The sequence below is a fragment of the Chamaea fasciata genome, unplaced genomic scaffold (assembly GCF_029207755.1).
Source record: "Chamaea fasciata isolate MVZ Bird 193981 ecotype frontalis unplaced genomic scaffold, bChaFas1.0.hap1 SCAF_2, whole genome shotgun sequence".
Lineage (NCBI taxonomy): Eukaryota > Metazoa > Chordata > Aves > Passeriformes > Sylviidae > Chamaea > Chamaea fasciata.
The window spans coordinates 36,654,951-36,679,150 of record NW_027094087.1 but is presented as its reverse complement, the minus strand read 5'-3'; the positions used below and the strand labels follow the sequence as shown (position 1 = coordinate 36,679,150).

General features: G+C 40.9%; 1 protein-coding gene across 1 annotated transcript in view; it reads right to left on the bottom strand.

The window, feature by feature from the left end:
• FAT3 (FAT atypical cadherin 3) overlaps positions 1 to 24,200 on the bottom strand; it is a 335,343-nt gene that overhangs the window by 42,898 nt on the left and 268,245 nt on the right. Inside the window, exons 15-20 of the mRNA XM_066175676.1 lie at positions 12,930 to 13,319; positions 10,468 to 10,682; positions 9,571 to 9,708; positions 6,758 to 6,901; positions 6,008 to 6,205; positions 2,723 to 3,521 (exon numbers count right to left, since the gene is read on the bottom strand). Coding sequence (XP_066031773.1) covers positions 2,723 to 3,521; positions 6,008 to 6,205; positions 6,758 to 6,901; positions 9,571 to 9,708; positions 10,468 to 10,682; positions 12,930 to 13,319 — 1,884 coding nt within the window. The remainder of the gene's footprint in view (positions 1 to 2,722; positions 3,522 to 6,007; positions 6,206 to 6,757; positions 6,902 to 9,570; positions 9,709 to 10,467; positions 10,683 to 12,929; positions 13,320 to 24,200) is intronic.

The window sequence follows — 24,200 nt, the reverse complement described above, 5'->3', positions numbered from 1 at the left end:
CAAACAGATGAGGCAAAAATCTAAGGAGACAGTCTGTTATTGGAAAACCCTTTAGTTCAATTTTATTGATTTAAAAGCTAAGATTGATGCATGTGAACTTTTGAACTTATCCTTCCAGAGCTGAGCTGCTGAACCTCCGAAGTTCACCCACTGCCTACTTTACAGTCTCCCTGCATTTTCACATTAGATAACTCTGTTTGCTCACAAAGGTAATCTAGGTAAGTTATGCACAGCTGGCATGCATAAATTGTGCATATCTGTGACATCTGCCAGTGGGAAAAACACTCCAAGTATGATACATATTTCAAGAATGAGTGAATTAGTTCAAACTCAAGCTTTCTGGGCCATAATTGAATCAGATCTCTGGAAAAATATGCAGTATTTTAATGGCTTTTTCATAATTCAAGGTATTAATATTTACTGGATGTGGAACTCTCTTAGCAACAAAGGAAGTATAATACTTTCATTACACTGTTAATATCTTGCTAATGCGGTCTTGTTAAACAAGCCAAAATAAATTTCTGCACTTTTTCCTGAATTGCTGCATTTGTGCATTTCTTTATAAGAACTACTGATGGAATAAGTACTTGAATTTTTCCAACTCTTTTACCCTAGTCTTTAGCTTTCATGAAAGCTAAACTACCCATATATTCTCTAACTATTACACTCTCACAAGTCTGTGTTATCTCCTATGTGAGAAAACACAGTGTGTTTACCTAAATACCAAAATATTTTCTGCGCATCTTTTAATTAAAAACAGTAGAAGAGGATGAAGCACTAAGTAATGAGGAGAAGGCCCAAAGCTTGAATTTTTGCTTCCCACCAACGGGTATTACCTCTGTGCATGCACATAATAGACACCAAGGTGTTCCCCTCTTTGGCAGCTATACCTAATTTAGCAGTTTTGGACTTTCTTTACTACAGGCTGTATGGCAGGCTGGATGTGCTCAACCCCACCCCAAAACATGTAGATCCCCCATGGGAAATCTGCACCTAATCTGGCTCAAACGGCAGCACTGGGAACCCCTCCAGCTTTTCAGCAGGACCAGGACAAGCTGCCTGTTGCAAGTGTTTCTACACAGCAGTCTTCAAGGCCATGATAAATGGCCCAGAGTCTGGGGACTGCAGTTGCTCTTAGAACCACACTGCTTTTCCAGCAGCCTGTCATCCATTTTGGGGATTGACTGGTACATGACAGAAAAATTTGGAAAGCGCTGTCCCAGCTGAATTTCTGTACTTCCACTGCAAGCTTGCTGTGCCAGGAGAGCTGCTGGGTCAGAACTGTGCTGCACTGCAAAGTCCCTGTTTTGGAGTTAAGCTAAGGGATTATGAGGCAGAGGGAATAATACATCATTATTGACTTTAATAGATACTGAAATGAAATGATAAACAGTGAAAATTTTGGCTGCCAGAAAACCAACTTCTGACTGTGAGGACTATCACTATCCCCATGGAGATGAGGATTTGTGATTTCTTGATACGAAAGTGAGACTAAGCTATAACTTAGAGAATACATAAAAGTTTGGCAGACAGTGCTCCTGCACTGGCTCCTGGACCTGACTGGAGGATATTGCAGCACTGTCCCTTTTAAACCTGTGAAAATCCTTTACTTCAGAGCCTTTCATGTGTAACAAAATGCTGACTATTGTTATGATAGATATGTCGATTTGAAATTTAGAAGACTCTTACTTAAAAAGTGGACAGGTAGTCTGCTCTTGAATGTACCTCAGATAGAGAATCATGGGTATTTTTTTAAGAACTGAACTTCTATGGCATTATTATCCATGTGCAGCAGGAAGAAAAAGGATTTCTGGTTAAGTTTTATGCAATTTATGCCTATTTTCATCCCCACTGAGGTCAGTGGCAAAACACAAAGCCCTGCTGACTGCTGCAGAAACAAAGGTTGGTTACTGAGGGATATGGCTGCTGAATTCTTGTCTTGCTCTGTGTGTGTATGCATGTGTGCTTTAAGATGAAGGAGACTTAGATGTATTGATTTTACAGCAGCTTTTTTCTCTGCTCTTAAATGAAGTGGAATGAGGAGCAAATAGCCTGGCAAACAAAAGAAACAGAACCAGTATTATAACTGCCTGAGGTTTTAAAATCCAAGTGCAGAATCATACAGAAGATGGGGTCGTGAGTCTGTTTATTCATACGAAATCTCTGCCAAAATGTGGAGCAGCCTGAACCTACTCTGTCCCCTCCTGTGGCATTAAAGGTCAGGAAAAGTGCTTGCTAATAAAATAATTCATTGGTTTCTGTGGCTCTCTGCAACAACAGGATTGGAAAAGGCCTTTCCACCTGCCTGGCTTAGGTCAGGGGTGCTTTTCCTTGGAGACTGCTGATGCGTTACTAGAGACCAGGCTGCTCTGCTGTGGTCACAATCTGGGTTCATTCCAGTGGTGGCACTGACTGATTGGGAAACTACATCCACCCCTCTCCCATCCCTTCCCCTCCCCTGGAAGCTGGCTGATGGCTCTGATTGCGGAGCCTCCAGGAAAGCGGTCTTTGTCGTAAAAGGCCAAAGTTCATAAACTTCCATTTACATCAGTAAACACGAACAATTCTTCCTGAGCCTGAGAAATCAATTCCCACAACACATCAGCCAGTCGTGCTTTAGTGGACTGAATTGAAATGCCCCTTCCAATCTGCATCAGAGGAATAAAATGGATCCTATTGCATAATGTGCAGCGATGGGAGGGGAAGAGGGAGCAATACTCACCATTGCACATGCAGCGCACATTCCTGTAGAAGCGGGGACACACAAAACTAATTCGTGCTGTGCTGTAAGTCATCAGGGAGTGCGAATCAATAGATAGACTTTGCTCACAGTGCTGTTCCTGACAATCCAGTCCCGAGCAATTCTTCTCCAGGATAGCAGAAATACGAATCACATTTTCCAAGTGTCTCCTTGCATTGGTAAGCTTCTGAATCAAATAGGCAGGCTTATAGAAACCACCGCTGTGCATCTGGACGGCAAAGAGCATGTCGAGCTGGCTGCTGCCCGCCACCGGCTGGATACTGATGATGTGCAGGCTGTCCTGCTTCTGGGAGAGCACCGCGTTGCGCAGGGTGCGCCTGAACCCGTGCATGTGCAAACCCACGAAGTCTTCTGGGGAAACGTTCTCAAAGCGGATGGTGACTGTGTTCTGCAGCATTTCTTGCAGCAGCTGCTCAACGTGGACCACGACGTCGATGGGCACCTGGAATCGGCCATCGCTCACGGAGACATTCAGGATGTACTTGCCGTTATCCAGCCCTCCAAGGGCGATGATCTTCCCGTCGTGGCTGTTGACCTTGAACAAACTTTTCTGCTCTGACTTCAGCGTGTATGTGAGGACATCGTACACGTCCTGATCTGTGGCATGAATTTTCCCAATGACGCCCCCAGGGAAATCATCTTCCATGGTGACAATGAAAATCTCCAGTGGAATGGCAGTCGGTTTGTGAATGCTCTCTTCAATAACCCTCACCTGAACATAGGTATGGGAAACCTGCTGAGGCCTCCCAGAGTCCTTTGCCTAATGTAATTTAAAAAAAGAAAAAAAGAAAAAAAATTAAAACACATATAGAACACAGCCTGCAACCATAACTTCTTCCTATGTATATTCTCACAGCATCAGGAATTCTGAAAAGAAATTCTCAAAAGAATGCTCAAATGCATTTGCAAAATACATATGTAAAGAAGTGTCTCAGCCATTTCTAGCAGTGGAACTTACAAACTCTTTAGGGAAGCACAGATCTCTAAGTGGATTGCAGAGAGAAATGTGTCAGTAGAATGTCTCATTACTCAAACTGAAATGTTCCCAGGATCCCACAGCTATCACTTGTCATCTTCACAACAGAGAATATACCAACAATGTGGTATATTCTGCACCAAACACAGTTTGGGCTCACTTCTACCCTGGAGGAGAGACTGAATTCCAGCGAAATATCAGCTCTCTGCACTGCTTATGCTCCAAAGCACTCCAAACCCTGCTTAGCTTGTGTGGATGTGAGGGAGTTTAGAATTTTTCTACAGCATTCTGTACTTCTTTACCTGAAGCAATGAAGAAACGTGCTTGACATAAATAAAATTTATCATCCTCCAAAAATGAAATAGGTGCTTGTGCTGTTACTAATGGTAAAATATGAGAGCAGCACTGCATTTGGACAGATGACTGAATGACCCAGAGCAGGTATTATAGCATCGTTTGCAGTTTTTTTAAAGAGAGCAAAAGAGCAAGTATGACAAAAAACCCAAGGCCATCTTGACAGAAAGGTGTGCAAACTTGAATCAGTGTCATTTCCTACAATAAGAAAAATGTTTTATTGCAGTCTCTATTACGATATACTGCTCCACACATTTATTTGCTTCCGAGAAGAATAGAAGACTAAACTGCCACTAGGCAGAGATGTAGGACATGTTCAAAGATCTTTGTATTTGGACACAAGAGGAAAATTTACAAGCTGAAGGAAAAAATGGCAGGATGACAACAGTAATATGGACATTACTAGGAGTAATTAGTAACTCTAAGACACTCTAAAATTCATTCATCTTCACTCCTAAAAGAGCTGGGTGGAGTATTTAAAAATATTTTATGTATATGTGCAGACAAATACCCATGTACATGCAGACGAGATTATGTCTCATTCCACTTTCTATTTTTACATTAATTCTTAATAAACCTAATATAGAGGAGCAACCTGATAGTGGAAAAGAGAAAGCAGCACTCTGGCACATATGGATGGAAAGAAACACTTCCATGGTCTATATACAACAGGAAACTATAAAATATGTTTTCACTGCAGAAATGCCTGAAGAAAATAATACTGGGAGGAAGCATGCTTCCACAATCCAACAGTGTGGTTTTCTGATGCATGTTGGTGCATCTCAGACATGGTGGTTTGTCTAGTATTTGATCTATACAAAATACATGGATCTCTAAACCCAGAGGATGCTGCTAAAATTTAACTCTCATGCCCAGTTCTGGCTACACTAGAACTCCAGCTAGCAAAATGCCCTGAAAGCAGGATATTTTACAATTAAGGCACGGTAAGAAAGAAAGGTGATGATTTTTTATTTTCCTGCAAGGCTGAAAAATAGGTTTCAAGGATATTAAATGGCAAACTTGTAAAACTTTGATTTGAACTGTTAATTAGCATCAGAGCTTATATTTTGTGAATTATAACCAACAATTGCATCTAAGGATGCAACTGCTGTGAACAGCATGAAATGTGCTTGTAAAGGAAGACAGGCAGTGCTCAGAGAGATCAACCCCAGCAAAGCAAGTGGAGGAAGCAAAAATTTCAGATGCAGCTTATGGGACCATGACTCATTTCAGTGAAGAGGTTCATTCCCTAGACATGCCTATTTACTGAACCCTAATACGTCTTCTCTGGCAGACCTGAGAAATGTGGACAAATTACTTTTGGATTTACAGGTTTTGGCAATCAAAATTACCCTGGTTACAAAGCTTCTCAACAATTATTCTAAAGCTAAGTTTGAGCTGGACTTCTATTGCGTATCTTATTTTGACATTCTTTAAAAGCTAAGCTGACCTTGGAAATGTGATTTCATGAATTCTTGGAAGGCTTCCAAAACTTTATGATTAAATTTATGACTTAAAAGCAGAAATTATTTTCGTTCCTAGAGCAGTATTTTGCAGTCACTTGTTCTGGGGTGCATTTATATGTATATAATGCATTTTTTTATCATTTTCCTTCCTGAGCTACAGAAAAAAAATGATGAAAATCTTAAACCATAACGGTTACTGCTCAGAAAATTCATTTCATGCCAAGGAAATTGGAAAGGTGGCTGGCTACCTATTTATATTTGTATTTATATGAAACCAGGTTTAAGAACATCAAAGAAAATATTCTGCATTGTATATTTGCAAACTGAAATGTGTGGTATTAACTTGTAGAATACAGTCCATTAAAACCAAGTCATACAGGCAAAGTACAGGTTACCGACCACTAAGAGATTTTTTTTTGTTTCAGTGTAGATGTAAAAATCAAGCCTTACCTGCACGCAGAGCACATACTCAGTTGAGACCATGTGCTTGAAGATGACTGCAGACCTCAAAACGCCATGAGGGTCCAGTGTAAACTCCTCCTCTTCATTGCCAGTGAGGATGGTGAAGGTAAAAGGGGGGCCATTGTGAAAAGAGTCTTTGTCTGTCACTACCAGCTGCAAAATGCTTGTGCCCACTGGTTTATTTTCCTTTACACATATACACAGCGTATAAAGAAAAGGATTAAAATGATATATATTGCAATCATAAAATACCACATTTTTCTATCGAGAATATTCAACTGAATGCTCTTTGCCCATGCTGGCATTTCACAAGCTGCATTTTCTTGACACCGCTTATGCCCCACGGACCAGTGGCAGAGACAAAAGTACCCGCCACACCTCCAGGGCCTGCTGGGCTCTGTCTGGTACTCTGTCCGATCAGGACTGACTAAAAGTCAAGACTCACACTCAAAGCAAGCTGTAAAGAAGTGTGAACTTATCCCACAGCAGGCATTTTGAGGTTGGAGTACCTGGTGCAGCAGGGATGAATGTTAAAATATGTGACAGATGCTGTGGTTAAGGAGCCTCAGCAAACAGAAATGTACCAAAAGACTAAAGGAAGATTTGTTTATACTTTCCTTTAGATAAGATCACTTGATACATGTTTTGCAGATAGATCATCAAAAGGTACCTAACTGAAACCAAATGCCTGTGCATTTAAAAAGTCAGAGAAGTTTTTGAAGTGCAGGATAAACTTACTTGAATTACAGCTGTGTAGTTAGCTGGAGTAAACACAGGGCTGTTATCATTCACATCAGAAATGTCCACATTGACCGTCACAGATGAAGACAAAGGAGGGGTACCACTGTCTCTTGCCTGGACAACTAATGAATAACCAGATATCTAAAAAAAAAGGTGAAAACATTTAATCATTGTGAAAGTGGTCCTAAATTTCAACCCAGGTTCTTTACATTGAATACACCACCTTTCATATTCTAAGGAAAGCTGTTTGGCCTCATTGCCTTCCTGTCCTTAGTAAAATATTATCCTGTTTATCGTCACATTGTGCCCCAACTTCTGCTTTATAAGGCTACCAATAAGCATAACAGCTTCATTGTATTAAAATAACTGTATCAGATAAAGCATTCCTGAGACAAAGGGGCAGACAGAAAATAAATGACAGATAATATCTGAATTCAGCTATTAGTCCTGTAAACTAACATTTTCATCTCTCCTAGGTGTCAGCTGGGATAAGTGACCTGATTCTATTTATCTTACAGTTGGTTTCCAAGGTATTATATAAATTGCTTATTAGAGCAGGCGTCAGTTTGACACATACTGCTTCTAACGCGGTGATGAAGAGCCAAGAAAAAGTTCACAGGCAGTTGGCTTAAACACACTGGAAAACATTTGGGAGTACGAGGGACAACAGTCTCTGTAGCAACAGAATACTATCCACCATTCTGCAGAAGATAAGTGGGCTCCAGTCTGCTTGTTTGCAACAGACCAAAACAACCCAGCACAGTGCAGGCAGTTCAGTACATCATCCACGGTCCCTTTACACACATATGTGCCCGTGTGTGAGGTGTGAGCATATGTGACAACTTGCAAAAGCTCTGTCTATGCACAGTTTATGGATGACAGTTGGATTTTCCAAACTGCATCCTTATGTTGGCTTCCTTAGGTCTTACAACTGTTTTTTACTGTATATTGCTCCTTGCTCTGCAGGGAAAGCTTGCTGACATGTCTGCCCCTGCATCTTCCCACAGGGGAGCAGGAGAAGGGCGACACATGCCAGATACAACACTCTGCTCCACCCTCTCAGTGCAGGGCTGGAAAGGGAAAAGCATAGCCCTGCAGAGGGGAGCAAGATAATGTTAAAGGGGCTTTTTCGGGAGGGGGGTGGGAGGGAAGGAAATCCAAATACATTTGAAAAATAACAGCTTTTTTTGTGGTAGGGAGAAGCTCAGACTGAGCACACCAAATAAGCGGGTTGTTCTGGGATGTAGCACCAATACAAAGCAAAAGGGAACATGTTTTTGGGGGATTGGATGGAGGAAATAGACTGCAATTTGGTGGGGGAAAAGTGACACAGGCGGGAAGAGGAATCCTGAACTATGAAAAGTCAAGAAACTTGAGGAAGAGAATTTTTTTTCCAGTAATTTCCACTGCTAGCTAAACACAGAGAGTTTTGTAGAATCTTTCCCATTTTTTTTCTTTTTTTCTTTTTTTCTTTTTTTTTTTCTTTCTTTTCAATGTATCCCAGAAAGGTACATGGCAAAAGTTATGGTCTCCATGTGATTACAGCTCTGGAAATAAGTCTCCTTAAACCACTGAAACCTGGGAGTCAGCACTGCCTTTGGGGATCTACAGCAGATGGGACATTATATTTAGTTCTCCCTGAAGGGGTCAGAAACACCTGCGTCTAGGAAATGTGCCAAGGAAGCAAAGCAAAAGACAATATCACAGCTTATTTTAACTGAGGGAACTTTGGAAAAGGCAGACCTAACACAGCTGGCATTACACATGCACACGCTTGTGAGGGGGGTGTGTGTCTGAATGCAGCTGCACATGAGTGCACTTCAGAAACTAGGAAAAGTCATATTAAGAAACTCAGCCTGGGCTTTTATTACAGCCAACTTGTAACATGCACAGCCATTGTTACTCCCTTGTTGTAGACAATCTGTGGTAAAGTCATTCTACCACCAAACACCAACAATTTAATCCTGCCTTTGTGATAATAGAGAAAGGGGGTTTTACCACTGTTTTAATAAGCAGGTCTGCTTCCAGTAAAGAGCTTCTCCAGATGAGCCCATATTCTGAAGGTAGCAATCTGCTTCTCCAGTTTTGTGGGTGCATTGCTGGGAGGCAGGAGGCACAGATTTCCTTATGTGTTGCAAGATTTCTGAAGCCCTTGTAGCACTCTCCTGCCCTCCTAGTAGCACAGGCAACTGCATTTGTTTGTTTTTTTCCCAAAAGCTGCTAATTGCTAGCTATGGCAAAATGGTGATAAATAATCCTGAATGAATAATGGAGTGAGCAAACAAAGCAGCAGAATCTGTTTAATGAAGCACTCTTTCACTTTTGGTACAGCCTGGCCACTTCATAACATCCTCTCCCCAGTGACATGTTTTGCAGAGCGCTAATTAATGGCTGAGGTCTCAAGCTCGGTGCTCAGTGCCACAATCTGGAGCATTTTGTAACCACTCTGTTGCACACACAGCTGCACGTGTGTGCTTGCACGCACAGGGGAGATGAGACATCTCATTAACACAGCAGCAGCTCCTGCTGGCACCACGGGAGAAATCCAGTGCTGCTTCTCTCCCCTGATGTGACCCCAGCTGCTGTGTGGGTGCAGGGGGGGAGTGGCAGCAGAGAAGTTGGTGTGTAGATAGACTGGGGACAGGGCTGGCATGGAAAGAAGTGGGAAAACATTAGAAAGACCTGTTGGAGCATCTCAGGCTGATTGCTGCAGAGTACAAAATAAACTCCTTTAACATAAGCTAGCAGCAGAGTGGAGATTGATGCACATCTGTAAGCCATTGCAAGTTAAGAAGTCCCACATGTCTTACCCTTTCTCTATCCAATTTCTTTTTAACCTTCACGAGTCCCAAAACAGGATCAACTGAAAATTCATTGTCTTGATCCCCATTCACTATGGAAAAATGAATCTGACCATTGGGAGGACTGTCCAGATCTTCTGCTATCAACTTTTTTTGAGAGAAGAATAAAAAATTAGCAAAACAAATATTAAGTGATCTGTATGATACATTAATTGCTCAACACTCCAAAAAGTAAACTTCACATTCCATCAGAGTAGTTATAGCTGAACTGCACACCTCTCCAGCATGAATCCAATAGGTTTTTGTTAGGAGGCTTCACTTGGCCCTTTTCAAAATCCTAGTCTGAAAACATACAGAATATTTTAATCTTAATATTCCATACGACACTCTCCTTCTGGATCCACAAATTGCAAGATGAGAATATAGTGGGGCTTGGGGATGGCACACTGCATACCAGACTATACAAATATTATGTATTTGGACCTCTGCGCAACCTGGTGCAGTGAAAGGTGTCCCTGCTCACAGCAGGGGGGTTGGAAATAGATGATCTTTAAGATCTCATCCAACCCTATGACCTTATGATTGTATTTCACTGAAAAGCTGAATTCTCCCTTTCTATTAAAACCTGTTTCTTTCTAGCCGACTCACGAAAAGCAAAACCTTTAATATGCCATTGCTCTTTGACAGCATAACAGGGTTAAAGAGAAAGGGTCAATACTACTACTACTTTCTTTTGGGGAGACACCGACAGTTGCTTGGAAAGCAGTAGCTGACACAGAGTATCGGCCAGAAAACGGTTTGGGGGCTTCAAGATGTAGTAATTATCTTTATTAAGCAGTGCAGCATAATTTTTTTTAGGGGCAGAGGGCTTCATTGCACCTGAATGCCACCCATGGCCCCGCTCACCATGACCACGGAGTCACCGACGGCGGCGTCCTCGCTGATGACGGCGCTGTAGACGGCCTGGCTGAAGGTGGGCGCGTTGTCGTTGACATCCGTCACATTCACATTCACCGTCGTGACCGCACTCAGTGCCGGAGTTCCTCCATCCTTTGCTTCCACTACTAAGTAGAAGTCCTTGCACGATTCAAAATCCAAAGCTTCGAAAATGGAAATCACCCCTTTGAAGCAAAGGAGGGAATGTCAACAGTCGGCAAAAAATAAATAATGCCACAGAGTAAGGGATTTGACTGTAGTAAACAGTACAGCGCGCTATTTATCACCATGGCACACATATAACACTAACTGTAAGACTGCCCAATCCAATAAAAATGTTTATTCAGGTTTCTACTGCTGTAGTTTGAATAAAGAATGATGCCAACTGCACTTGGGTTGCCTCTGCAGAAAGGACCTTAACAAGGCATGAGGCAATGAATGGTTCCTCATGAAAATAGCTTTCATTATATGAGTATCATAGATGAAGAAGTGGGGGCCATATCCACCCATTTACATCTCATTCACAGAGCCTTTGGGAGAACTGGATGCCGACTCTGGAAATAAGCCCTGACAAGTCAACAGAAATTCGCTCCCACACAATTAACTTCTCATGAATTAAATACAAATGAATAGGATAAGAATACCTCTGAGAAATCAGATGTCTATCATTTAAGTGATTAAACAGAGACTTCCCCACTCAACTAGTTTTATAAATTTTCTGTTACTTCACCACACAACCAAAATTACAATTCTCTGTAACTTGATTCACTCCATGCACCCAGATTCCCTCTAGAATAGAAATGATCTGATTTCTAGTGTTCCTATAAACCTCCAACAATATCAGTTTCCTAACCTTCTTAGGAAATGTATTTCAGGGCTTAATAATCATTACAGCCAGGAATTTCTTCCTATCATTTAACCAAAGTAATCCAAGTGTAATTTAAGCCCATTCACAACTTATTTTCTTATGACTGGGCATGGAGTACAGTTTATTCCCCTCTTCTTCACAGGTACTTTCTACAGGCATGAAAACTAACAGCATGTCTTCTCTGTTCTAGCTTAAATAGCCTTAATTCCTTCAGTCTTTCCCGGTAAGTCACATTTTACAGACCTCAGATCATTCCTCTTAATCTTGTCTGGGCTCTCTCCAAATGAATTCCACCTTTCAGCATGACTTGCTGAAAGCAGGAGCCCTGAAGAGAAGCTTTCAAGTGGCTAGCAGAGAGTTCCCACTGATAAATGGTGTGAAGGACATTATTTTTCAAACTCTGATCAGGCATGCTACATCACCACTCTGCTGTCTAGAAACTCTAAACGGATAATAATGGAGCTGTCACACATTAATGAATAATATATAGTTTAGGTTTTTTTTTTTTTTTCCTGTGTGATTAAGCTTCATTATGGGTTTTTATTGATTTATTTCCTTGGCTTCATTGTCAGATGTGAAGTTAAGTATTGCTGCCTAGGCGTATTTATGTTTAAATTTTGCTAGCACTAATCAACATGATGAAGATGACAGACAACACACAGTTATGTTAAGTCCCTCACAGGAGAGGCAGCAGTCTCTGCAGAGTGGAGAGCCATTTTTGCACGCAATTATAGAAATGACACAATGCATCATTTTGAGATATTTCATGTTACTAGCTATTGCAGTTGCACCCAAAGTGTTATCTTCAGCTTTTAAAATCAGGACTGCTTTGCTCTCAGACTGTGTTGGCAGATTTGTACTGTTCATCCTGAATGCTACAAGAAGAAGGGGATAAACTACAGGAAACATAGAAGAAATAGCTTGCAGTTGATGGAATGAAAATCAGTGAGGAAAAAGAATAAATTCTACTAAGGAAATTCTAAGGAAATGAGCTAATTACACCAAATATGATACCTTTTTTTGGCATTTTATATAGAGAAACGATGGTGTACTTCTAAAATTTGTTATGTATAACTAAAAGGACCTCAACTCAAGCCATAGCTGAAGTAAAAAAGACAAATCAGAACAACCTAAATCAGGGAAGCTGCATAAAGCTACACAAATGGCAATCACATATTAGGACTGAATTGGTCCTGGTAGCACTGGTTGATGCTTTCTAAGGGGTAGACAGTTGAGGCTGTACTCAGCTGGTAAGCAAGTAAACATTGCAAGTGTTCAGAAGTGTTTTGCACAGTTTGGCTAATAGGTTGTCACATCTATATTGGCTTCAACAGACTTACTAATGGAGAAAAGTATTCTCCACTTGAGCTGGAGCAGCCAAGTGTGACCGTAATTGACATCTCTCTCCAACTTAAAATTGCTTTTTAACTGTGCAGTTAATTACACAATGACAAGCTGTGAGTCTCCGGCCTTGGAAATCTTTTGGTCCAAGAGCTTTCCCCAAAGCATTCATGTTTTTCTGATGCTTTAATTTAGCATTGCAAGTAAGAGCCAATTTACAAACCTGTCTTTGAGTTAATCCTGAACTTCCCCTTCTCATTCCCTGATCTGATGAGATAGGCAATCTCAGCATTTGTACCAATGTCTTGGCTTGTAGCAAAAACAGAAAGGACCTCGGTGCCAGGTGAGGTGTCTTCAGGCACTGTAACGAGATAATCTCTCCTTTCGAACACGGGAGGGTTGTCATTAATGTCTAGCACTGTAATGGTAACGGTGGCAAACGAGGATAAGGTCAGCACAATGCTTTGATCTGAGGCCTTTACAGTGATGTTATAGGAGGACTGAAGCTCTCTATCAAGTGGATGCTCCAAAATAATGATTCCTGATGATCGGTCAACTGAGAAGTAACCATCTGCAGAGTCTGATAGAGAATAGGTGACTTTTCTGTTCACGCCTGGAAGAGAAGCAAATGGGAAAATGAAAATGAGAAATAAAGAAAAGAAAAATCTCTCCCCATCTAACAGAAACCCTAAGCAATATCTGCTATCACACGAAGCATTTCCACTGGGGGTAGAGGTAGGAGTGCCTGTGGGTACAATATTGCTGAAAGTTTGGGAGATCAGGACATGCTCTTCTCACATGACAAATTCCTGTGGATAGTTAAGTTCCTTCCCTCATCAAGGTAATTTTTTTGTAAAAGATTACTTTGCAAAACTGCTGTGTATTGAAACTTGAAAGCGGAATCCAGATATGGTCCTTGCCCAGAACAGCTTATAATTGAATTAGATGAGACAAGCAGAATGCTGAATTTGGAAATGTCTCAGAGCACATCTTGAAAGAATAGAAATGTACATAAGGAGAAAATAAATCCATAGAAATACATCAGGTGGCACAGAAGGTACTTGCTACCAGTGCTGTCTTGATTCCACTGTTGAGCAGAAAAATATTATCATAAGATGATACCCGTTAAACAAAAGCTGCATCAAAAAACTCCTGCCAGAATATGAACATTTTAAAGAGGAAAGTCCCTCTGTTCCCCAGCCTAAGAGCAAAAATTGAGTTGTACAAAAGATATCCTGTGTTTTAAAAATCCTGCCCGTATTTCCCAATACAAAGCACCTATTTACCTGGCTGCTGAATATGCAGATCTGTGCTAAGGTTGTTGTCAGTAATAAGGCCTGAAGGGACGGTACTGACTTGGTTTCGGCACTACAGTGGGATAGCCATTTCAAATCTAATTAAAAGTGAACACAGATATAAGCTAATTCAAACCCCTTGATGCTAGTTGATTCTGTGATTTCATCCTGGGTGCTTCAGTAAGAGATTATAACTAAAATGCAAAGATCCACTAAAATGGAGAGTCTCTGTTTTTAACATCTCTCACTTGAGCACTTGCTGCTGTTTTTGTTGGAGAACAGACTTAACAAGCCTGACATTTATCAGATGAACAAGAGCTACCAATCCCTTCTAGGCATATTTTGTTAATTTAAAATTTGTGACAGTATTATTCTGCTTTCCACCATCATAGCATTGTAGAAATGTCTGATCAAAAGCTGCACAAATCACAGTTGTTTTCTGCTTGATATAGCAGGAGTTGAGCATCCACACAAGGGGGAGCTGGGAGACTCTTTGTTCAATCACACACACACATAAAAGCTAGGACAACTACAAAGTCCCAGACCCCACTTGAAGGGCGTTAGGAATTACTATTTGTCTCTTCAGAGAATAAAGTTTTTATGCAGTGCTTGAGATACCAGAGTATATTTAAAAGGTTCAAATGTCTTTAAAATATGGAACAAATTAAATGGCAATATTGCAGTGAACCAGGCTGTTAGGTTTTTTGTGCTGATTTGTTTTGGTTTTTTAATCACAGCAGGGCCTCTCTATTCACCATCACAAATATGAAAAAAAAAGTCCCACCTTCAGCAAAACAGCAAGGCAATCAAGGAAGTGACTCCTGTCCTATAGATGAGGAACTGCGTTCAGCTCATGAATTTACAGTAGATTCCTTCATGTTAAAACATGTGGGCTTTGAATACCCTACAGCTGCTGGAGAGCACACTTACCCCTTTCCTTAGTCTCTTGATACATACATCCAAATACTCTGACAGCTGACAGTCAACCAAACTGACAAACATTAAAAAGGAGTAAAGCCCTCTAGAAAGCAGAAGATTTTCAGAGTCTGAATGGTTGGAAGTATCTACATTTCCAGATGGGGAGGATCTCCTTCAGCTAGACATCCTCCAAGAACTTCCACTTACAAAAAAAAGGACAGACCTAACTAGAACAATTACTGAGTTAGTAATAACAGCTGATTCTCAGGGATGCTGGAAAATGGGATTTTTTTTTCCCCTTTGATTCAGAGCATGCCACTGAACACCCAACCTACATGTGAGTTTTAACTGTAAAACTATTTAGGATTCTGCACTGGCTGCTCTTGGTGCCTGCCAGTTTCTACACAGTATCAAACACTCCTCTGAGGCAGGAGTGCTGCCTTCCACACCTTCCACACGTCTGACTGAAGAGAGCCTTAGTCTGGTTTGGACTTACTTCCCAGAACTGATGTCCATGAATTAACAAAATATTATTAATGTTTTTTTGTAAGCGATTACTGGCATTCCTACAATGGAGACAGATCAGATACAGATTATGATGTTCTGGTTGCTTGCTCTAATATATGGGATTTTAGGCAGAAATGGACACAGTAAAATCTTGAAGGTAAGTGCTTTTATTTTCCCTTCCTGGAAAAAGAGAGAAGAATACAGAAGTTCCAGAGACATAGGTTATCTTGTACCAGTCTGATATGATGAAGGGAACAGTCTTATATTTTTCCATGGGACATGGAAAGGAAAGCTCTTGAAGGTGAAAGTGCCATTTAATGCAAGGAGGAACAGAATATTGGGTCAGAAGACCTGAATGGGGAAACAGATACCAACCCTTGGTGGCTTTTGGCCCAAATGCCAAAAGGAGGGAAAAAAAAGAGACATAGAGAGGGAGATCTTAGCTGTGTGCTGACTCTCTCATAGAATGTTTTGAGGGGTGGAATATAATACTTGCTTCTTAGGGGTAAAATCAGTGAAAAGCTGTGGCAGAAACAGCACTTTGAAGAAAGTGTTACGTTACATCAATAGATGTTTCTACCAAGCTTTCTGACCCAAGGCTGGAAGAGAAAGGGGCATGAGGCAAAGGTGAAGTAGAAAGCTATTTCTACAGAAATTCAAAATGCTTTAGTCTAGGGGCTACCCTCTCCTGAGAGAGGTGTCCACCAATGTGCTACAGTGGCATCCCTGCCACAGAGATGATGGTAGATTCTGCAATGACTATAAAGGAGATGCATTCTGTGGAAAGGAAACAACTGCTTCAATGTCATGGTTCCTGCACTGGTAAAGAGAGCAATCCTCCCACACTGCTTGCCTACAGCTGTTGGGGGATTAATGTTTGCAAACTGTTTTGTGCGAACTCACTCACTCAAACTTCTCAGATTTCTAAGGTGCCAATCATGAACATGAGCTATTTGAATCTGGAAAGCCTTTGCAGGACTCACTATTACAATAAGAAAATTGCAGTACTTTTTTTTTTTTTTTTTTTTTTTTTTTTTTTTTTTTTAAGTAAAGGAGTAAGGTAGTACATTTTCTATTTAGACTTGTATTAGCATTTGATAGAACATCGCCCTTTGCCAAATCTCTGGTGTGAAGAGCTTGTAAAACATACACCTGCCTAGTACCTCAAATGCCATTCTTCAAATAGGCTTTTATTCTTGGTTTCTTCTGTACTAAAACCAAGGGGCACACACTAAATGTCACATCATGACAACTACTATGTCATTACTACTTTAAATAGCATCAGGAATATATAATAATTTTGCTTCCTGATTCAGCACTATCAATATCCTCCTTGTATAAAGTATACAATCACAGAATCCTTCAGGTTGGAAAGGACACTTGAGATCATCAATTAGCCCAGCACTGTCAAGGCCACCACTCAACCACGTCCCTGAATGTCACATCTACACATCTTTTAAATACTTCCTAAGGCTGTAACTCAACTACTTCCTTGGGCAGCCTGCTCCAGTGCTTGATAATGCTTTCAGAGAAGACATTTTTCCTTCTCCCCAGTCTAAACCTTCTGGGGCTTAACTTGTGGCCATTTCCTATTCTCCTATTGCTTATTACTTGGGAAAAGAGTCTGACCCTCAACTCACTATAACCTTCTTCTAAGTTGCTGTAGAAAGAGAGAAGGTCCCCCTGAGCCTCCCTTTCCCCAGACTGAACATCCCCAGCTCCCTCAGATGCTTCTCAGAGGATGTGTGCTCCAGATCCTCCCCCAACTCCGGACATGCTCCAGCCCCTCAACATCTTTCTTGTAGTGAGGGGCCCAAAACTGAACACAGGATTTGAGGTGCAACTCGACTGAAAATGGTGGAGTTACAACACATTTTGATCCAGACTGACACCAATAAAAGGCTGAGCATTAACCCAAGGTACAATCCTCTTATGGCAGTAAGTTTCTGCAGTGGGCAATACCTTTATGCATCACACATAAAGTAAAAGTTACACATATTAATAGCCACACAACATTGTGATTCTCCTTTCTGTTTTCACCTGTCACCCTGAACTCATTATTTAATGTGTTTTCCCAAATACATTTAGACCACTCATTTTTGTTTATGTCTGAATAATGATGATTAACTTTTGTCATCCGCTCATTTTCATCTTGAAAACCTATTGAAAGAAAGGTAATGGCAAGTATTAAAAATAAACAATCAAGATGTAGACCAGAAGGCAAGCTGAAAAAAAATTATTTTTCAGTGTAGCAATGATTTGCAAACATATAAAGCAAGCTATCTGATTATTGTGCTTCCTCTTGCCTCTTTTATGGTGTGATGATTAACACTGGTGTGTACCTATGACCTTTCCTGACTACCCAAATGTTAACCACAAGGCCAATTACTAGATAAAAGTCCACAACTTTGTTAACAGCAAACAAGACAAAAGATGAATTCTAAACCAGATTTTATAGTACTCCACTCCATCATTTTGAGATGAAAGTGAAATCTCGCCTGAAGTACCTTGTTGAACTGCAGAAGAATATATAGCCCCATAGGGAAAATATTTCAAGTGATTTTTACAACTTAAGCAGAAAACCTGGCCGAGTTCAATCCATAACACCGCTACCAAGATAGACTTTCACTGTTTTTCCCTTTTCCGAGCAAAAAAATTGCCCTACCTGAAAGGCCTTTATTCACACCACTGCTCCAGTGGAGTCAGGGTACCATGGGATGAGGGCAGGGCAGAACTGAAGAAATCAACCCCTTACTGAGGGAAAATACTTGACAGGAATGGGAGGTATAAACTGTTGGCAGTATGACACCATCCATAGGTGTCTAACATCCCGCTTTCCAGTTCAGCTGGGGGAGGTGTTGTCCTTTTTGGTGGGAAGTCGTGATCTGGATAGTTGTCTCACCCTCCATCTCTTTCCTACTAGGGATTTACATATTCCTGGGTACTGGCTTCCATCACTTCACATGTATACTTGTTTTCTCCAGTGCTCCTGAGTCAATATTTCTGAAGTCGGGATTTTGGAGATACCTGATTTAGGGTTACACATTGCAGCTGGCAACATTCGGAAACATTACCGGAAGCAGTGGTATGCACACAGAGAGAGAGATAAAAAACATATAAACATATATATGCATGAATAGAACCATTCAGACAGAAAGAGATCTCTAAGATCTTTGAGTCCAACTGTTAACCCAGCTCCAAACTATGTTCTCAAGCAGCACATTCATGCATGTCTTAAACACTTCCAGGGGCTGTGCCACCCTGAGTCACCTATTACAACGCCCGTGAAGAAATTTTTTTTAATATCCTATGTACCCTTTCTTGGCACAACTTGAGGCCACTTCCTCTTGCCCTTTCATTTCCTACCTGGGAGATGAGACCAACCCCTACCTCACTACAAGCTCTTTTTGGTAGTTATTATATGCAAGAAGTTCACCTCTCAGTCTCCTTTTCTCCAGGCTGAACTACCTCTCAGGGTCCCTCAGCCTCTCTTCATCAGACATGTGCTCAAACAGTTTGTAAATTACACTTCATATATATGTGTATGTGTATATAGATATAGAGACTATTCATATACATATAGGTGTAAGTGATCCAGTTTAAAGACAGGGTTTATTCACTCAATATAATCCTAGAGATAAAATTCTCCTTTGTCCAGTTCTTTGCCTCTATGTTGTTAACAATGTCTTGAAAATCTCAAAAATTAAAGAAACCACTAGAAACAAGAAAGTATAAAGAGAGCTGGAATCTTGAGAGGCCATCTAATTTATCCCTGCACAAAGACAAGATAGATGCAATTTATCCCCTAACAGAGGCCTATCCTTTGATCAGGAACTCGCATAACCTTCTTGGATAACACACCCCAGTGCCTCACTTTTCTTATAACTAAAATCTTCTGACTTTTTGCTGAGTTTGACTAAATTAATAAAAGACAAGGGGAAAAAAAAGGAACAAGGGTCAACTTCCTTCCTCAGAGCTACTGATCTAATAGCTGAAGACTGTTATATTTTATCATCTAAACATTTTTTTTTCCCTGGCAGACCCTCTCAACTGTTTCAGTATTTCCTGACTTTTCTTCCAGACTTGTGATCTCTTTTGTCAATTTCCTACATCTTCCTGGAGGGCATAGCCCACATCTTCTCGGAAGTGCTGTACCCAAAACAACAGCCTTTCAGGTCAGGATTTGCCAACACCAAATAAACAGAAAGAACTACTTTTTTTTCCAGCATCACTCTGGTTTACCCGTCTCATTAAAGTATTTGCCTTTTCACACCAGTATGAAAGTGTAAATACTTCCAGCCTGTGGGTCACAGTAACACAGCTGCATCTCAGCAGTTCTTCTGCCCAGACAGTCACCACCCAGACAATAGCAGTGCACTTGGTTTTCTTGCCTAAACACGAGATGTCACATTTATCTTGTTGCCTTGCACTAGGATTTTTCCATACCACTTTTCCAACTGTTAAATAACACAGCTGCAGCTTCAACACTATCAAGGGTAACTTGCAGCACCACTCTGCTTTCTAACATTTAGCAATACAGTCCTTATGCCTACTTATGTATTCAGGAATCAAAATAGCAATGCTGCACTTAGTACCTTTCTTAACCTACCCTTCCAGTATAATGGTTACTACAAACTCCCCTGACAGCAGTTTGGTGCAGACCATGTTTCCCTGGCTTACACATAAAAACATGGTGCAGTACAGTGCCATAAAACTCACTAAACCTAAGCCGTAACACCCATAATATTTATTTCAATATGGCCTCCTCACATGTTGCTGAAGGAAAGGAGATTGCTTTGATGACTTCCAGTTGCTGAACACAGACTAGGTTTTAGTCAACTTGATACACACCTCATAATTTTAATGCAAGGAGGGTTACAGCATTCCCCTGACTACCCCTGATGTTTTAAAAATATGGCCCTCTGAGGGATTCAACTGGGTCATGCTGAATGTTTTGACAGAGGTTTTCCAAATCCCCAAATACCTTGTTTATTTACCTCCTAACAATAAGTCAAGTCTAAACTCTAAGAGCCTGACGATTATTTTTTTATTTGGCAATTTTTCAGGGGTCCAGTGTGCTTTATCTCTGCATTCCTATTAATGCTTTTGCCTTTGCTAGGAAGGCAAAATCCACATTTTCTTCTGAACAGCTCACTGAGTGAATTTGGACCTGCAAGTGTCTGTAGGACTGGCCAGACAACTGGGGAATGTGGGGCATTGCCCTTCCAGTCTCCTTATGGAAGAACAGACAGAAGTCTAATGGTAAGGACACCTTTCCAGAAAGGAGTACAAGGGTACATCATCATGGACTATTACTATTCATTGAATAAGCTCTGAGGAACAGAGCCCGGAACCAAATCACCCACCAGGCTATAGAGCAATGCTTAGTCATGCCTTTTGTTTTGTGTTCTGTTTTTTTTTTGTTTGTTTTTTTTTTTTTTTGTTTTTTTTTTTTTTTTTTTTTTTTGTTTTTTTTTTTTTTTGTTTTTGTTTTTTTTTGTTGGTTGGTTGGTTTTTTCTTTTTTTCTTTTGCTTTGGGTTTTTTTGGGCTTTATGTTTGTTTTTTTTGTCTTGTCTTTTGGTTGATTGGTTGGTTGGCTTTTTCTTCCATGGCTGATTCCTGAATTCTTTCTGAAAACAGCTTCAGTGACAGTGGACAGGTCTCCCTACTTCAACCACACCTCTTACTTATGCAATTCTGTTTTCCACTGCTAGAGTAAAAGGGATTAATAATTCATGTCTCTTTCATATCCTGCATTAGAGCACAACCCAGGCACTATTTAAAAGTCTGTGAAGCAATGATGTGGGTGAAGATATAGGAAGCACCATGTATATTTTAAAGAGAACGAGTCATCCTCTGTAAAGTATCTTATAATATTTATTTTACAAAAACTCAGACAATACTCAGAAATGCCACCTAGCTGGCCTCATTGCCAAAGTTAACTATGTATTAGCTGTTGAGTTTTAGTAAATCTTCTTTCCTATTATCTCTGTTATTCTTTTTATTCATGTTTCGATCCCTGCTTTTGTCTTTTTCAGATCCTGAATGCTCCAGGAGTTTCTAGGTCCATTTTAAGGGACATGCCCAACATTAACAGACACGCAAAGCAGAGGTTGGCTGTGTACTGTTCTTTTTTTAGAAAATGCCAAAATAAGTATCTACTTCAGCATTTCTATTGTTTTGTTACTTGCCATTACACATAAATCAGAGAGCTGCTCTCCAATCAAGCTGTGACTGTCTTACACTTCTGACACTCCTGCAATCTCATCCGGCTACACTTTACACTTCCCCAAGCCCAGCTGTGAGGCAGCTGTGACTGCAACAGGTTCACTTGCCCTAATTCCTTCAAGAGTAAAGCCCACCACTGATGAGGCTGAAGTCTGTACTCTAGTTCCATGCATGTATTCTGGAAAATGGTGACCCATTGAGCAGCCTGAGTGTTTTTTTTTTCCATGCTGGGCTCACCAGCATCCTGATGCTACTTTCTAATAAACCAGTGATAAACCTCAGAGAACCTCAATATTCCTTGGTTGCTATTTCTGACAGATATTTCATTTTTATTGTTTTAGTAATTTCTTCTTTTTTTCTCATTGACACAAAGAGAGGACAGGAAGAAAAAGAAGACAAAATATGCTTGCTTCCCCATCCTCTTGGAGGAAGGTACACACTAAACTGGACTGGTTGAAACCTGAAAGAAAAGTCGTATTACCATTCTTCCCTAGCAAAGAAATTTATTATTTCCTGTGCAGGTGCCTTGTAAGCACACATGGTAAGGGTTTGGGTTTGGGCTTTCTCTGACAAAGCAAGTCGTTATTGAAAACATCAGAATCAGTGAGGTCAAACCTTGCAGGAAAAATACAAGTTTTTGACACAGATTTCTTTGAAATCCAACATAAAATTTTCCACCTGAACCTGAAAGAAAATGGCACTCCTTCCCTCAATTTGCTGGTTTCCCCATCAATTCCTGTTGGACAGATTTGGGTCTTGGAAGCAGATGTCTCCTACAAAGAAGGTCAAACAACTTCCCCCAGAGGGGCTGAGTCTGCTCTGCTGCAGCTCTTCTACTTTGCGTAAAAAGGTGAATAACTGGCTCCCCACACCAAGAACCAGACTGATTAGAGACTTGATTGATTTAAACTCTTCAGATTAAACATAAATGCACTAATCAGCTGACATCAGAATCCTTCTCATAAATCCTGGTCCAAATAATATTTAACTCCATAAAACTTCTTAAAGAACACAATCAAATTCAACCACAATTAACCCATATAACCTGACATAAAGATGTCTGTGAGATGGTCTGAAATCTTATTCTGGCTTCCTGAACTAGGCTTTCAACACTCATGTTTTCTCTCACATCCACCAAAGTACCAAAGCTTCAAATACTAGGAACAAAGAATGGCTCACCATTCAAATCTACTGACCCCAAAACTAGCAGGATGTTTTTTTCAGAACTGATGAATAAACATTAGACCAATCTGCTTGTGAAGCTACCAGCCTTGCAGAAGCTGGGACATATCTGAAACTCTGGGCAACCTATGCACAAAAGTAAGAAAATGCTTTGAATAAGGTAGTACACAGCTGCTTTTTTTTTCTAGGTTGCCCAGTTCTAATGCTATTAAATCTGCTGTCAGATATGGGAGGGTATTTCCTGAAACTACATTTTTTCTTCATGTACAACACATCATGGTGAGGATATTACACTTTTGCCTGTATCCACAATGCAGGTCTCTGGTTATTCCCAGAGGATCTCCATGGTGCTCATGCTGCACAGCACCCAATCCTTGGAGGACAGCACTCTTATAGTCCTTGAAGGTTGCCAAAAGCCATATGGATTGAGTCCTAGACAATCTGCTGTACATGTCCCTGCTTGAGCAGGGTGGTTGGACACGATGCCTGCTATTCAAGGAAGAAGCAGATTAGTCTCATCCGTGACAGTGAGAAGCTCCTAGATTGGCTTTCCCAAACCGAAACATGGGTACCAGGTGACTCCTAGCAGCATGCATGTTACTACATCTCCTGTGTGATGTGCTGGCACAGGCCCTGGGCTGGGGAAGGGCTTGTGGGGGTGAGGGGCAGCTGAGCACAGAGCAGGGACTGCAGTCTGCACACTGCATGAACTCTGTAACCAAATAAAGGCCACTCCAGCCAGTTTTTTACCTACATGCCTGTGTTTTTCTGCCCATTGGCTGCACGCAGTATAAGGTGCTGGCACAAAGATGGCCCAGTCCATCTGTACTGGCTGGTTGTGCAGGGAACGGGGATGATCTGCCACAGCTTTAGACATTGGCTAATGGAGAGAGAAGCTGGAAGGCAGCAGTGGCAGGCAAGACAGAGCTGCCTGACAAGGGTATTCCTATTTGGAGGAAAATTAGAATCTCATATTCATCATAAACCCAGAAAAAAATCAATTGGTCAGTGAAATCACTAAAGTGACTACAGATCTGGATGGCTGATGCTGCAGTGGTGATGAAGAAGACTGCAGAAGGCTGGATAATGCACTGTTCATTTTTAGTGCAGTAAGTGCTCCTGTGTTAGGTAGGCTACACTATCAATCATCATGGGAACAGGCCTGAGCACGGAGGTCATTCACAAAGCACAGCATCTGCAAGTGAGGCAGCATTTAACCATCGCTTAAAGCACTGCTGAGCTTGGATGATGCTGTCATTCATTCCTGTACTGTGTGAGCGAGGCCACAACACTGTGCAAGCAGGAAATATGAGCAGCACTAGAAATGAGTATGTGCCTGCACCCCAGCTTTGGGCTCCATGTC